At 49.0% G+C, this 14690-nt stretch overlaps 1 protein-coding gene across 3 annotated transcripts in view; it reads right to left on the bottom strand.

Annotated features, from left to right (window-relative positions):
- Positions 1–14690, bottom strand: part of RHEB (Ras homolog enriched in brain) — a 34310-nt gene that overhangs the window by 19160 nt on the left and 460 nt on the right. For 2 of the 3 annotated variants that reach the window (XM_021387834.1, XM_021387832.1), the window contains exon 2: positions 94–165. The exons of the other annotated variant lie outside the window; for it this stretch is intronic. In XM_021387834.1, the coding sequence (XP_021243509.1) occupies positions 94–165 (72 nt within the window). The remainder of the gene's footprint in view (positions 1–93; positions 166–14690) is intronic. 3 annotated transcript variants of the gene reach the window in all.

Raw genomic sequence — 14690 nt, forward strand, 5'->3', positions numbered from 1 at the left:
AACGTTACATAGTAAGTGCCTATATAAATAATACAAACAATGACTTCTGATCAAGTTAGTTACAGAAGAGCAGCTTATCAGTTATGTACTTACTGTTCTCTATGGTTGGATCATATGAATCAACAAACTGTCCTTCCACAAACTGAATCGTCAGTGAAGATTTTCCTGCAAAGCAAGGAAGAGACAATTGGTATTGAAACAAGTCTTCAGGCTGTCATCCCCTTACACCTGGCAGCAGGCAGAGTAACGCTGGCAGGTGAGTCAATACAAGCACTGCGTGGTACATGTAAACTATAGTGGACAAGTGACCTATTTTAGAATTACATCCCTAAAAGTAGCATCTGGGTCTCCTGAACTTTTATCAGAAATAGTGTGAAAGCTACACAGCGTGTGTGCTGCTTTTGCTGCTTTGGTTCTAATGCAATCCTAATTTAAATGCCTCCTCCAGTTTAAAACTGATCTAAAAGCTGCAGAATCCAACCCTCACAGAACTACATTCAGAGAGCTGTTCTGCTTGAGAGGTTTGCCCTTCCAGAAACAAAGAAAACCAGAAATCATTTGCCGTCGCTGCACAGAAAACCAGGCCCTTGGACAGAACCAAATCGGTCCTGAAAGATTTTACAAGATGGTAAATGAAAGCGAGTGACATACATTGACTGTAAGAAGCAACTTGAAAGCTCTGGAAAGACAGGCTTCCCAAAGCATTACCACAGTCGTAACATGACTTCCATTACAGCCCATCTCCCACATTTGGGAATCTACTAGATGCTATTACATGATGTTTACTGGATAAATATACCCTTATAAAGGTTGCCAAGTGTGTTAGCTGCTTTTGGATGTGTATACACTCTGTACTCCCTTAGACTCCCATCAGCAAGAAACATAAACAAAACATGACCTCAAGCTGGAATTTAGAACCATGACCATCCTACTTAGTGGGAGTACTTCAATGACTCCACGAAGAATGAAAGAAAGAATTTGGGGCAAACTAGTTTATGGTAAAATTGTTTTTCAATATTTCCTTGCTTTTGATACAGCTTGTCCAGTGGCAGTGCTTTGACTGGGCTATGTTTATACTTTGCTGTGGAAAAAGCTCATTAAAACCCAGCACATGACGTTCTGAAAGTTGCTTTGTTTCCAATCAGGTTCCTAGATACATGGGTATCTAGATACCTCAGATGCCTAGAAGGACAGAAAAGCACAGATGACTGCCCAACACTTTTCCTCCTAAGAGGGATCCTGAACTGAAAGCCGTCGTCTGCTGCCGCCTGTGCTAAGTTTGGAAACAGAGCCCTAGGAAGGAGTCAGAGCCAACAGACAGTGCTGCATTTAACATCCAGCTGTATTAATTACTGCTTTCCTCCCAGCAGTGAAAAAGGAGGAAGCAAACAAACAAACAGACAAGACTAAAGCAGTATTCCACCACTCTCCTCCTACACCCCCAAGCTTTGTACCAAGCCTCCCCGTAATGGCATTCAGGCATACCCCCAAAACAATGCCTGCGTTCCCCTAGGAGCCACAGGGGAGCTCTCCAGCCTTGGGGTCAGTTAGGTCCACATGGGTAAGTGCAATAACAGTATCCTGCTAAGCCAGGGCTCCCTAAGTGGGCACCAGAAACATGAAACCCAGCTCAGTGCCGGTGCCATGTCTCAGCCCATGCCCAAGAAGCATGCGGGCCAATGTCAACAGCAGCTTGACTTGAACTTTGTCCCGCAGGTTTTATTCCAAGCCTTTGAACTACGGACAGAGAGGAGAATTAAGGTCACCACTGAACTCCTACCTCCTCTTTCCCCAGGAAGATCAGGCAACGTTTTCAGAGAATTACAACATAAATACACGGTCTGCCAGGCATGGGCCAAGGAATCGCACGCGGCTGTGTTCTTACAGATGGGCTGGCCGCATCTCTGAGCTGCTGTGCAGGGAGGAGGGCACGGGCAGATGCTGCAATCGCACTGCACCAACACCATAAGCATACTTCAGCCTAGGACGGGCATCTGATGTCAGGCTGCTCACAGGTGCGCGCCTCAAAGAAAAGCTGAGCTCAAACATGCCCTCATTTGGAATAGGCACCGAATACTTTTCAGTTTGCTAAGCTTTTCCTCATATTATCCTCCACAATAGCACTTTTCCTGTCTTCAAGTTTTAGGGAAATAAACATCCGCTGAAACGAAAAGAAGTGTACTGAGCAGCAGTAAGGCAGTCTGCTGGGAACAGCTCACCAAACTGATGCAGAGCTGCGATTTCCAGGTGAAAAAGCACTTGCTAAAATCTTACTGGAGGAAGGTTGCGGTTTAATCTTTTGATTCTCTTTTCATCATGAGAGAGTTTAAACTTACTATGAAGAAATAAATCATAGAAATAAATCACAGAACCGTTAAGGCTGGAAAAGACCACTAAGACCACCTAACCCAACAGCCCATCCCACCATGCACACTGACCATGTCCTCAGTGCCACGTCTCCATGGCTCGTGAACACCTCCAGGGACAGCCACCCCACTACCTCCCTGGGCAGCGTGTGCCAGTGCACTGTCACTCTGAGAAGAAATTTTTTCCTAATATCCAACCCGAACCTCCCCTGGTGCAACTAAAGACCATTACCTCTAGTTCTGCATTGTATCAAGCAAAGGCAACACTGAGGCAGGGCAATAGGAGGACTCCTCCAGCTACACTTGGTTACTGTAACTCAAAGCACTGGCTAGTCTGGGGTGAAGGAGGTGTAAGCAAAACCCTCCAGACTTCCCACTTCTATCCCTGGAGAAACAGGAGAAAAGGGAAAAGTTTGGAGTAATGGTCTTGATGTTACCTGGAATACAAGCCCCAGGGGGCTGCTAGCTCAACCAATGTCATCCAGAAGTACGGGAAGCACTATCTACACAGATGATTCATTATTTATGATTTGATGTTAGAGTAGTAAAGAAAGGCGTTTTCTCCTGTCAAAATAGAAAAGAAGCGCTTTCCAGACAGAACATCATCTCAGAGAACAAGCTGTCCTATTTCTGTTCATACACCAGACCACTTGCTGAATAAAGCAGAGCAGACCATGGACATGCTGACCAGTGCTGTCAGAGCACATCAGCTACAAATGCTGCCGTAATCGTCAAGGCAAAACAACTGCCAAAAAACCTGAGTTTTTCACTCATCCTCTTACTCTGTGGACTAGAACTGGGGTGTTGGGCCCATCCATAAAATCTGAGCTTTCCAACACCAGGCAGTTCACCCAGAACATGAGCAACTGAGCACATGTGGGAACTCAGAAGGGGACCTGCCACCTCTTGGGTGCCTGCACTCCCCTCCCCACATCCTCCTCCGCACAACACAAGGAAAGCCCAGCTGAAATCCTCCTCAGTGCCAACTTCCCCCAGGAGACAGATGATGCAAGTGGCCCATCAGCAAGGCACGCAGCTGCTCCACAAGCAGGGCATTGTGCAAGCCACAGCTGTCCCGAACTCAGCATCTCCACGACGATGGCCACAGCGCAGCTCTATCTCAGCACCATGTCTCAACACGAGGCATTGGCCGCACAAGTGAGCAGTAAGCAGTTGCTACAGTCAAGAGCAGCCAACTAGTGAGGAGTTGTGCTTCCCTGTTCTGTTGGGATTTCAGATGCAGATGGTTTCTTTAACCCATCGTTTTCACAGAAGCACCTCCTTACGTACTTCGCTTCATTATGAAAGACCGAGCAGCTGGCAGCACCTAATCCATTCATGCCACAAACCCAGAGCCTTATGTAAGTTCGTCTCTGTGCAGAACTGCTCCTACCCGCAGAGCAAACCGGTTGAGGTTTGATCAAAAAAGGTTCAATGACTTTCAGAATAAAATGGTGTCAGCCCTATCAAATTAGATAAATCCTACTACATAGCGAAGCTGTAGGATCTCCTGCGCACTTACACTCAACTTTCTGAGTATGAGAAAGTATTTGTGAAGCACAGTGAGACGTTCAGTTTAACTGTGAGCATTGGGATCTTTATCCTTTTTCGAATTTGGAACACCAGTGCACAAAACAGAGACAGCAGCACTTCCCAAGGGCAGCTCACCAACACGTGCTCAGGTGCAGGAGAGCACAGGATGACTTCTCGGAGCAGAGCGAGGTACAGCCGGGCAGCATCAGGAATGACAGCACTGCACTTGGACAGAAGTCCCTTCAGAAGATAGGAAGGACTGCAGAATTCATCACTTGCTCATCACTCATCTCAGCCTCCATCAATAGCAGCTTTCCATTCATTAACATTTTCTCCCCCCAGGTACTAATTATGCGTAGTTGCTACTTTGCCGACCATGTCCACGCAGTTCAGTGAATCATTCTAATGACTATAGGAATGACACACCTGGGCCTATGAAGAAGATAGTTTCTAAGCTTCTGGAGATGATACAATGAATTGTGTTTCGCTGAGACACAACTTAATTCTCCTATTATTACCTTTAATCATGAGGGATTATCACTTAAACATAGTATATACATCAGCTTTGAGACATCGTTTTATTTCCTTGTTATTTCCTTGTGACGTCAACATTATAATGGGATTTAAAAATGACCACCAGATGCTTGCAGAGGAGGATCCTGCTGCCACACTGTCAAGTATACAGAGAAACATTCTGTTGTTTTGCTGCATAGCTTGCTGCTGCTTCCAGATGTCCCTTTTGCCTCCACCTAAGCCAGGAACCTCAGGAAACGTTTGTCAGAAGGTAAGTTCTGGGTACTCCAGTGCACAGCCCTGTTTCATACCTCTGCTGGCAGAAAAGCCAAGTGACAAACCAGGCCCGAATGTTTCAGTTTATGACGCACTTAGAGGAAAAGACTCAACTTCATCCTGATTTTTTTTCTTCCCCCACAAGGCAAAGTTTAACTCGCAGTGCTGGGTAGAAGCCAAGCCCTCTCCCTGCACACGCAGTTCAGGCAGGTAATTGGTAGCTGAATGAACCTGACCTTCCCTTGGATCACTGGGTACATATAACATGAAATGTCTTTGAAAGATACCTCTAGTACCTGTCATTGTTTCAACATTAAATCAGCTTTAAAATCCTGTCGCTAGAAATAAAGACGCGTGTATCTTGCTTTAATGCATTCCATGCATTCCCTTTTCCCAGCTTCAAAGTTGTAGTTTCGACACAAAGGAACTCTCAGCTCCCAGTCAGCTCTTCCTTGAAGCTCGAGGTCAGTGTACCACTTCAATTACCTTTCTGTATGTCAGATCTACCAGGTTTAGCACTTCTTAAGGAAGCAGAGCTCTAAGTCACAGCACCAGCTCTCCATCCACTGCACGGGCACTGACAGCACCTGCAACACAGCTGAATTCAGACGGAGCAGCGATGTGCTACATTCCGTGCACACTGCAAGTGGCAAAGCAACTGTTTAGGTCTGCTTCCTTTTGCTGTAAATCTCACCCTTTTAAACCACCTGACCTACAGCTACAACAGAGAAAGCCTTAAGAGCATGGAACCCTCAGAAGCCCTGAGGTCAGCACTGTGTCACTACACACAAGTCTGTCCTAAGCGTCCCAGGACCAGAGCCGTCACATTCACTGCCCCGCAAAGCTGCGGGCACTGTATCTCACTGCTGCCTACAGCTCCGCCAAGCAGATCAACTAAAGTCAGACTCAGCCTCGATCAGGTCGCATGGCTCTGAAGTATCAGTCAACACCATGGTCTCCTCTGTCTTTGCTGACGGTCCAAAGTCTGATGAACCCAATGTCAATGAGTGCCAGCACTGCACGCGGCAGCCAAGAGCTGACTTGAGGAAAGCATGCTGCTACCAGCAGTCCAAGTCAGCGTGGAGCACCATTAACTGCTGCATCCTGCACTGCTGCCATGAAGGTACCAGCCCTGCCAACACAAAGATCTCAGCACAGAACAGAAGTGGTGGTGCTCAGGGCTACGGACAAGGGCCACGTTGCCTCTCCCTCCCCCCCCAGCAGAGCAGCCCGTGACCAACTCCATCACATCCCAGCAGCACATCCTGGCTGGCTCTGACTGCAGCCGTCTCTGCTTACACATTCACCCTCTTTCTGGGTTATCCTTCACACCTATACCATTTACCCTGCACCATAAAACCTACAAAGTCGATTGAGAAAGGACTTCGTCAAGAAGGACAACATAACAGAGCAGCCCCTGAAAATAAAGGAAAATCTGTTAACAGTAAGGAACGGCCTAAGTAACATTACATGTTAATATCCCAAGGCACATCAAGCACCAGGACAAAAGCCTCCAGAGGTACAAGGAGTACTGTGCAGAGCACCAGAAGGATCTTCAGAGTCCCCAGCCTTGGGACACACTAATGTAATGTAAGCCAAAGACCTGTCAGACATGACACAACACAGCTGATGATGCCATAGGGCAGAGAAGTCAGCAGAGGTAACCCATATTTTCTGCAACGTACTACATGCTTTTTGCTGCCACGACAGCCAGCTGTCTCACCTTCTGAACCAGCGTGGATCCATCTGTTGGCTCATGAGGTTTTTCAAGTCTGTTCTCAGTATTTACACTATTCTAGCGCAAAAAGCTCACGAAAGAGAACTACAATCTTTGCAAGGAACAACAGGGGAAAAAAAAAAAAAAAGAAAAGAATCCTCCCCACCCACTTGGAAAAAAAACCCAAAATGCCTCTGGGGAAACAACTGCTGCTGACACTTGCAACCTGATGTAAACTCATGTTATGCTCGGATGGTCTCCCCACAAGCAAAATGCTTCCCATGTACTCCAGCACACCGCCAGGCTGCCCTGCTACCAGCAGAGCCCCGCAGGACGGGGAGGGAGGGGGGTCAGCCTGCAGCCCCCAGGTGTCAGAGCCACCTGCAGAGCAGAGCAGTGCACATGTCTGCCATGGAAATCTTGCACCCCTACACAAAAAACGTTCTCAAAGCGCCGTGGCGGCGGCTATTACTCTGCTATTAGCCAGTTAAATCTTAAGTTAATCCAGTTAATCGTAAATTCAAGTCTATTTTAAACAGTATCTAAGGAGCTAAGTACATGACATCCACTTGGCAGAAACAGGTAAAATTCAAACTGCTGCAGGCCAACAGGTCAAGGGCCAAGATTTCCTGTAGGTACAGCAAAGCCTCTCAGAAGCGGCTTACGGCCTCAGCCTGTATTTGGAAAACAACCCGCCTTCACTGCTGGTTTCCATGTTGAAAGAAGCTCCAAGTTCCCCCACAGCAAGCTGTCCTTAAAACCCAGCTCCAGGCACCGCTTCTCATCCTGTGCTTTTCTCTGCTCACCACCCTTCAGCTCGCACAGCCATGCCCCAGTAAGCAGCTGAATGCCGTAGCGGGATGCTCACATGACCATCTTCCGATTAAACAGAGGTATATCCAACAGTACCATCATTGTCTATAAATTATAAATGAGATAATGGCTTTTTAAGATCAGTCTTTTCGCCCGGAAATCCTAAGAGAGAAGGCATCGTCTTAGTTTTCTATAGGAGCATTACACTGCACTTGTTCAAAGTAGTTTGCATTGACCAAAGCAAAACCCAGTGCTACAGCCAGGAGCACCAGCCTCCAGCTGCACTGGGACTCTGCCCCACCACCACGTGTCTGCAGCTGAGGGAGGGCAAGCAGGAAAACACTTCATGTCTAAGACCTGCTGTATAAAGAACACGGTTCTGAGATGGTCAGAGAGCTTGTCCTCCCTGCTCAGAAAAACAAACCAGGCTTATCTTGCATTTAAACTATTTTTAGACTTCAGGTTACCAACCAATAGCAGATTTAGCAAGAGTTTCGACAAACTCCTTCATCCAAGCACAAAAAGTTAAAGTAACACAACACCTCTTTTTAGGATTCGTTCACCATGCCGAGGCACATGGATGAAGCAAAGCATTGCTAGGAACCCAGCATCTCCCAAGGAAACTGTGCAGAAAACAGCGGCGCTGAGAAGCAGCGCTTGCTAATACGCAAGTTGCAAAGCAGAAACTTCCAGATCTAATTCAAAATGGTAATCCTGAAACGCATTTTAGAACACCTACAAATCTGTTATTAATGGCAGACCAAGCCTTCAAGGCAAACGTACCCCACTGCATCCACGTCAAGTACCGGATTGCTCTGCCAGTTTGCAGGACACATTTCCCGGCGTTCTCCTACACACTATGCATCCCAGCTCTTTTGCATGTAGCAGGAGCACCTTTCAAGTTGGTCGGGCATCTTGAAGGAAGTTCTGGCAATGCAATGTGACAAGCTGTTGAAGCCAGACAGATGTATCCCACTAACTCAGGAGACAATGTTGTCAAGGGACACATTAATAGCATAATTTCGTTTCGCACTGGCACATGTTGGCACCCACACACTGCAGACCACTTAAGCACTCCCTCTTTTTCCAAATTAATTTAAGGACAGTGATATAACATTCCAGAAACATTAACCCCTCATGCATTAACACTGCGCTGTTCGATTACAAAGACCTCACTGCTTAAAGCACAACCTAAACCATGCCAAGGATTAAGCATTTCTTTGGTTATCATCTATTTAAGATATGAGCACTGCAGCTTTTCTGGACGAGGCTTCTGAGCATCACACGGTAGGCTGTTCTGTTCCATAAAAGGCCTTCAGAAATCATTTATCTAGTCTTGTGCCTTAAAAAGATTAATCTTTGGCCCTTAGCCACAAATTCTTAAGGATTTCATCCAAATTAAACAACTACAAATTTCCCCGTCGTGTTCTAATTCACGTTGGAATTCCCAGAAGTTGCAGCTTTCCTTGCTGCAGGACCTGCCAAGGCCCACAAGCTGCTCTTTGCTTGTCCTGTCCTGGTCCTGACTGACACATTATGCTTGGTAATCCACAACCTGCACCTAGGAACTCGCAATGTCCATTCATCTACCTTTTTTCCACCACCCTCATGCCACATCCTTCATGCAGCAGCTAAAATTGGCATGCACACAGACCAAACTGCATATGGTAAGCTGAGGAAGAACCCGTGCATCCAGAAAGGTTAAGGACCTCTGAATCACTCCTATGCTGCAGGAGTGCTGAGCAACACCTACATCTAAATGAAGAGTCAACGGACATCTGCAGGCAATGGATGCTCTGTAAGATACCCACAGGTTGCTCTGCAAAGCAGCGGAGCCTGCTGCTTCATTTCTGCAGGTTTTCAAAGCAGAGAGGGAAGCAGCGATTCTGACTCCCTAGCACAGCCTGCACTTCTGCCTTTGATCCACTGAGCTCTTCCACAAATTCCAAGCTGACTGCATCACTTGTAGTCTTCAAATTCAGGTGATGCTTCAAGATTGGAAGCAACTATGAATGTTACTTAACCTGAATGTAGCACTCAAGGTGCTGCCTCACCAGAGCTGAGTCCAGAGGGACGCTCACTTCCCAGCTCCTGCTGGCTGCACAGTTTCTGACACAAGCCAGGATGCCATTGGCCTTCTTGGCCCCACTGCTGGCTCATGCTTAGTAAAGCACTGACCTACACCTCCAAGACCATTTCTTCCACACAGTCCCCCAGCCACTCTGCCCCAAACCTGCAACACTGCCTGGGGCTGTAGTGGCCAAAGTGCAGGACCCAGCACTCAGTCTCGTTGAACTCCATTTCACTGGCTTCAGCCCAGCAACCCAGACTGCCCAGAAAGCCTGTTCAGCACTGTTCAAAAACTGCCTCAGTTTACCTTGTTTCATGTTCAATACAAGCATCCTTCCTTCAAACAACAATTCAGCATCCACTGTACTTCATACTTCTGAAAATGAGAATTCAGTTTCAAATGTCCCACCTTTGGGTAAGCTTAGTAACCTGAAGTCCCGTGCTGAGATCTGCTAGGTCATCCTCCACGCTCCTCCCTTTCCCCTCGCATTTACAGGACAGCTGCTATCACTGAGAGCACCGTAAACGAAAGTCAATTTCCTGACCAGGATTGGAAGAGCGCAGTGTGAGCAGCCACCCTTCCTCCTCCCTGCCCCCAGCTCAGGAGAGACCTTTCAGTTTCTCACACTAGCAAACTCACAACAAACTTGCCGCTCACTTCAATTACAGGCCCCGGAAAACAAAAAGTCCTTAAGCAGACAGATTTACAGCCAACAAGGGCAGCTCCGTGCTCCTACATACCACACTGCACGTTTGCAGCTTCTGATTTACGGTAATTCGGGCTGACAGCTGGACAGGTTCACCAGGACTCATGCAGCATGCGCAGCGTTGGACGAAGATCCCCCAGAGAAGCTGCTGAGATTTTGGACCAAACACAGAGTTAAGCCAAATGGGTTCTGTAATACACCCCTGAATGTCACCTTCAGGAGCCATGGGAAGTTGAGCACAGCCATCGTGTTACCGTGTTTTAGGCTGCTCTCCCCATTCTGGGTGCACAGTCACACCAAGTGGCACGTACCACAGAGGTGCCTGTCTCGCCAGAGCCTGAGCTTGGGGCAGCGTAATGGATGTAAATGCAGAGCTTTGACTTTTTATAGCTTAGAAATGGCAAGATCTACGTTTTGTTTGGTTTCCCCTGCCAACAGTAAGTCTCAGTTGAGTAATCAAGTGGCAAAACGCTCCAATAGCCCAGCAAAGCCTGCGAGTGTTGCTATTAGATGAGAGCAGAGCAGGCAAGCGAAGAGTTAAGAGCAGAGCAGCGTCCTCACATAACCCCGCCGCTCGCCCTTACTGCCGCTGCGCTCCCAGCCACTGCCATCAGATCAGCACAGAGCGCGGTGCCGTGCCCCGGAATGCAAGGAGAGCAGCCCTGCAAGGAGAGCGGGTTCCAGCCCTGCTGCTGCCCTGGCAGTGCAGCCGCTCCAGCCAGCGATGCTGCTGCAGCTGAGATGAGGGAAGCACTGGGAAGATCTGGCTGCTGCCTAGAGCTCAGCACGAACTGCTGCCGCTGGCTGCATCCCGACCCGCTCCATTTTCCCGCTCGCCCTCACGATTCCCGACGCTGCAGACACGACCCATTCTGTAAACTGAACTGCATCATGCCACAGCACTGATTTCTTCATTCCCTCTCTCCTGACAGCCATGCAGGCCGTGTGCTGCCTGCCAGATCACCTCCTCCGCCTGCTCAGGAGCAGAGGGACCCCTCACAGGGTGCTGTGCAAAGAGCCCATCTTCCACAAGAGACAGCAAAGCTTCAGCCCCATTTTACAATGCAAGCCCAATAGTCATGTAACTCCTGTTCTCAAAGCCAGGAATTACTCTCAGTAATTACAAGTCCGTATTTGAGGTACAGCTTTTTCTGCCTTTGCTGGCTGTCAGGCATGGCAGAGAATTATTTCTTACCCCGATACCACCACCTGGAAGCCGTTCTGCATAACGGTGGACTTGGCAGGTGATTCAGCTGAGCTCCAGTTCCTTCGTTACCTACCTGCCTACCACAATCACAGACCACGACTATTTCTGTCTGAGAACTGCAGCAAGGACAGCTTTCCACCTACACAACATAGGAAGCTGAAAGTCACAAAGCGCTATTTCGCTGCAGAAAGAGGAAAAAAAGGCAAAAGGTACATAGGTGAGCCACCAGGAACCTGACTCCAAACTGACCAGGGAGCACTCCCAGCTCACCTGTCCACACGTACACAATTCAGTTTCCCCAAACACCAGCAGCAATAGGCCTACCAACTGCAAAAACACAAATGATGCTGAGGTAGCAGGCTGGTACTGAAGCATCCAACCCAAGCAACGCCTCCCTGCTCACCTCACATCACAGACTGGCTGGGTTGGAAGGAACCTTAAAGCCCACCCAGTCCCAACCCCTGCTGTGGGCAGAGCTGTCCCCACCGGCTCAGGCTGCCCAGGGTCCCATCCAGCCTGGCCCTGAGCACCTCCAGGGATGGGGCACCCACAATTCAGTACAACTCAAAGAATTCCAGCAATAAGCTCTTTTACAAAATGACCCAGGAGACCTCACTGATACAGTCAGAATGTACAGTTTTCTTTCCATAAACCAGAAGAACCAACGTGATCGCAACGCGTTTTGGACAACTCCGCACCACTTTTCAGAGTGGACGTTGCTCTAAAGAAACAGTGACCATCCAGACATCAGTATCTCACTCTTGGCTGAATTATTTCCATAGATCCCAAACATAAGTGGAAATAATGAACTACGAGCAGGACACAATGAGGGCAACATGACGATTCCTTTTAGCGAAGGCTTTGTTTCATAACTTTATGAAATCATATGCTTCATCACACACAGGACAGCCTTCTTCTGGAATCAGATCTCAAGTAGCTGGTCCACTCTGGTCCCTTCACTGACAGCAGCAATCAAAGACAAGTTCCTCCCATTAGCAAACTATCAAATTTTAAGCTAAAATCCATCTGACTTCTATCAGAGCCCGAGACAAGCATGCTTATATAATGCAATGTAACTTCCTTTTTAGACCCATTTAAGCGCAAGCAAAACCCAAAGACAACGTTCCTGTGAGATTCCTGCCCAGCTTCATGCCACGACCAGCACGCTACGTACAAACAATTGGCCTTCCCCACCAAAAAACACGTCCTGAAGTTGCTGGCAACGCTCCTCCACATCTCCCTGCCCCGCGATGTAGGCTGCTGGGATCGCTCCCACAGCAGAACACGCTGCTTTCACACAGGAGGGGCTGATGGCGGTGTTGAAAGACAAGCGGGAGTGGATGGGAACAAGCAGGCTCCTGAACCTTCCATACCAACAGCCATCAGAATACCATCCCAAGGTGCACTCCGTTTGGCATCGCTGCGATACGAGTACGGTTTCACACGAGGGAAAACCAAGGGCTTAGCAATGAAGCCAGTGAACACTCAGGCTCGTGTCTCACAAAGCCTCGTGGGGCACGTGCCTGCCCGATACCGTGCGCGCTCAGAGCCTGAGAGAGCCGCAAAGCTGTCGAATCATCAGCTGCAGGGAACAGCTCACGGCCTGAAACGTGTCGGCTTGGTTATTTCAGCGCAGAACTGAAAGAGCCAGGAGAAAAGGTCGCCATTTTCTGGTCGTTCTCATCTCCTGCTCTATATGCAAATTACGAGGAGATCACCCAACTCCACAGCCCGGGTCGCCTCAGCATTCACTCGAGCGATAGAGCTGGAAACGTTTTACAAAGTAACAGAGCAGCCTCCCAAGACTGCAGGGTCACAGCTAAGGTTAAGGTTAATGGCAGTTCCCTATTTATAAAAGGAAGCTCAGAAGCCTTCAGCAGCCCTTCAGATCTTGGAATTACTCCCCACCCTGATGAAAGCTAGCTCTGTTCAAATGGTGTGCTTTCCCCAGAAGTAACGTCCCTCGCTTTCTCTTCTCCTAAGAAGAGAGGGGATCCCCTCTTTCACCCAGGGTTCAAGCAGTGTTCCTGCCACTGTGACACCAATGTCGTTATTCTCCTGCCAAATCATGTCGTTATTCTCCTGGACTTTACAAGGCATTCTTGGGTGCACAAAGGACCCAACCTACATCTTGTGGTTTAAGTTTCTTGTTTTTCTGACAGCCCTACACGACGGAATGACCAATGACCCGTGTCTACTGCTGGAACTTTTACATAAGTATCTGCCTAGAAATGTAATGCTTCCATATTTAAGAGGAGTAATTCTGTGGTTTTAACATGCAAGATTTGTACCTAGGAACAAGCGAGGTAACAGTGGTCAAGGTTAATGAAAGGCAAACTACTTCTTCCCTTTCCTTCCACGTGCCTACAACAAGCACTTGTCCTAATGAAACAGATCATGTCCCATAAAGCCCAAAACCACACCAGTCTCAGAAAGCTGCAGGTGAAAGAGTGCAGCAGTACGACCTAAAGGGCACGAGGTAACTTTCTGCCCACCTCCTTCCAGAACGCTGCCTTCCATGCAAGCACCATCACTCTGGGTCACGCTACCGATGGCATTAACAGCGCCTATACGCTATCTGAGCTGTCAGTCCCAATGGATTACACATCCCACGATCATCCGATTTTTTGACAGATGAAAGACCAAAGCGCTGAATTTACAGCATTCCTCCATCCCGCTCTCACTGCTCGTTTTTGTCAGGGCTCAGAGAAGAAAAGAGGAAAACGTAAGGAGACAAACTCTGAGGCTGACTGTGACATGTCAGACGCTCGGTGCAAACCACCAGCCTCCTGCCGGCTGCTCCCTTCCAGCACCGTACAGGCCCAGCACCGTTTTTCCACCACCTCGCCCTGAAGCCAGGCCGCTGCTACGCACACAGCATCTGAGGCACACCGCCGCTCCCGTAACCTTTTTTGATCTTGAGGGGAAAAAAAAAAAAAAAAAGGCGCTGCGTTACAGGTTCTTTGTGCTGAGCGCACGGCCGCAGACAAATCACTCGTTTACAGCCCAAACCCTTCTGCAGCAGGGCGGCATCTCCCCGCGGCATCTTCATTTTCCTTCGCATCGATCTACGCTTTTAAGTCTGATCGATGCCGACAGAGCCACACACGGCGGCTCCTCCGCTTCTGCCCCTGCGACGCTGAAAGCGGTGGGGCCGTTTTCCAGCGGAGAGCGCAGGAGCAGCGAGGGCCGGCAGCCGCGGGATGCCGCAACGCTCGCAGCGACGCCGGGTCGGACGCTGCCGGGAAGTTCTCTCCTTCCGAGCTGCGCCGCGAGGGCACGGCACCGCACAGCTCTCTACGCTCACCCTACGGCGCCGTGCGTCTACGGAGAGGGGGAAACGGGCAGAAATCGGAGCGCGGGGCACGCGGTGCCGCCAGGGCCTTCGGCACGGGGTACTGCGCGGCCGAGGGCTCTGACCGCGGGGACGCGGAGCTTCACCCCCAGCCCGGAGCCCCCGAGGGCCCCCAGCGGCGCCCGGCCCGCTC

This window comes from Numida meleagris, chromosome 2, assembly GCF_002078875.1.
Source record: "Numida meleagris isolate 19003 breed g44 Domestic line chromosome 2, NumMel1.0, whole genome shotgun sequence".
Classification (NCBI taxonomy): Eukaryota; Metazoa; Chordata; class Aves; order Galliformes; family Numididae; genus Numida; species Numida meleagris.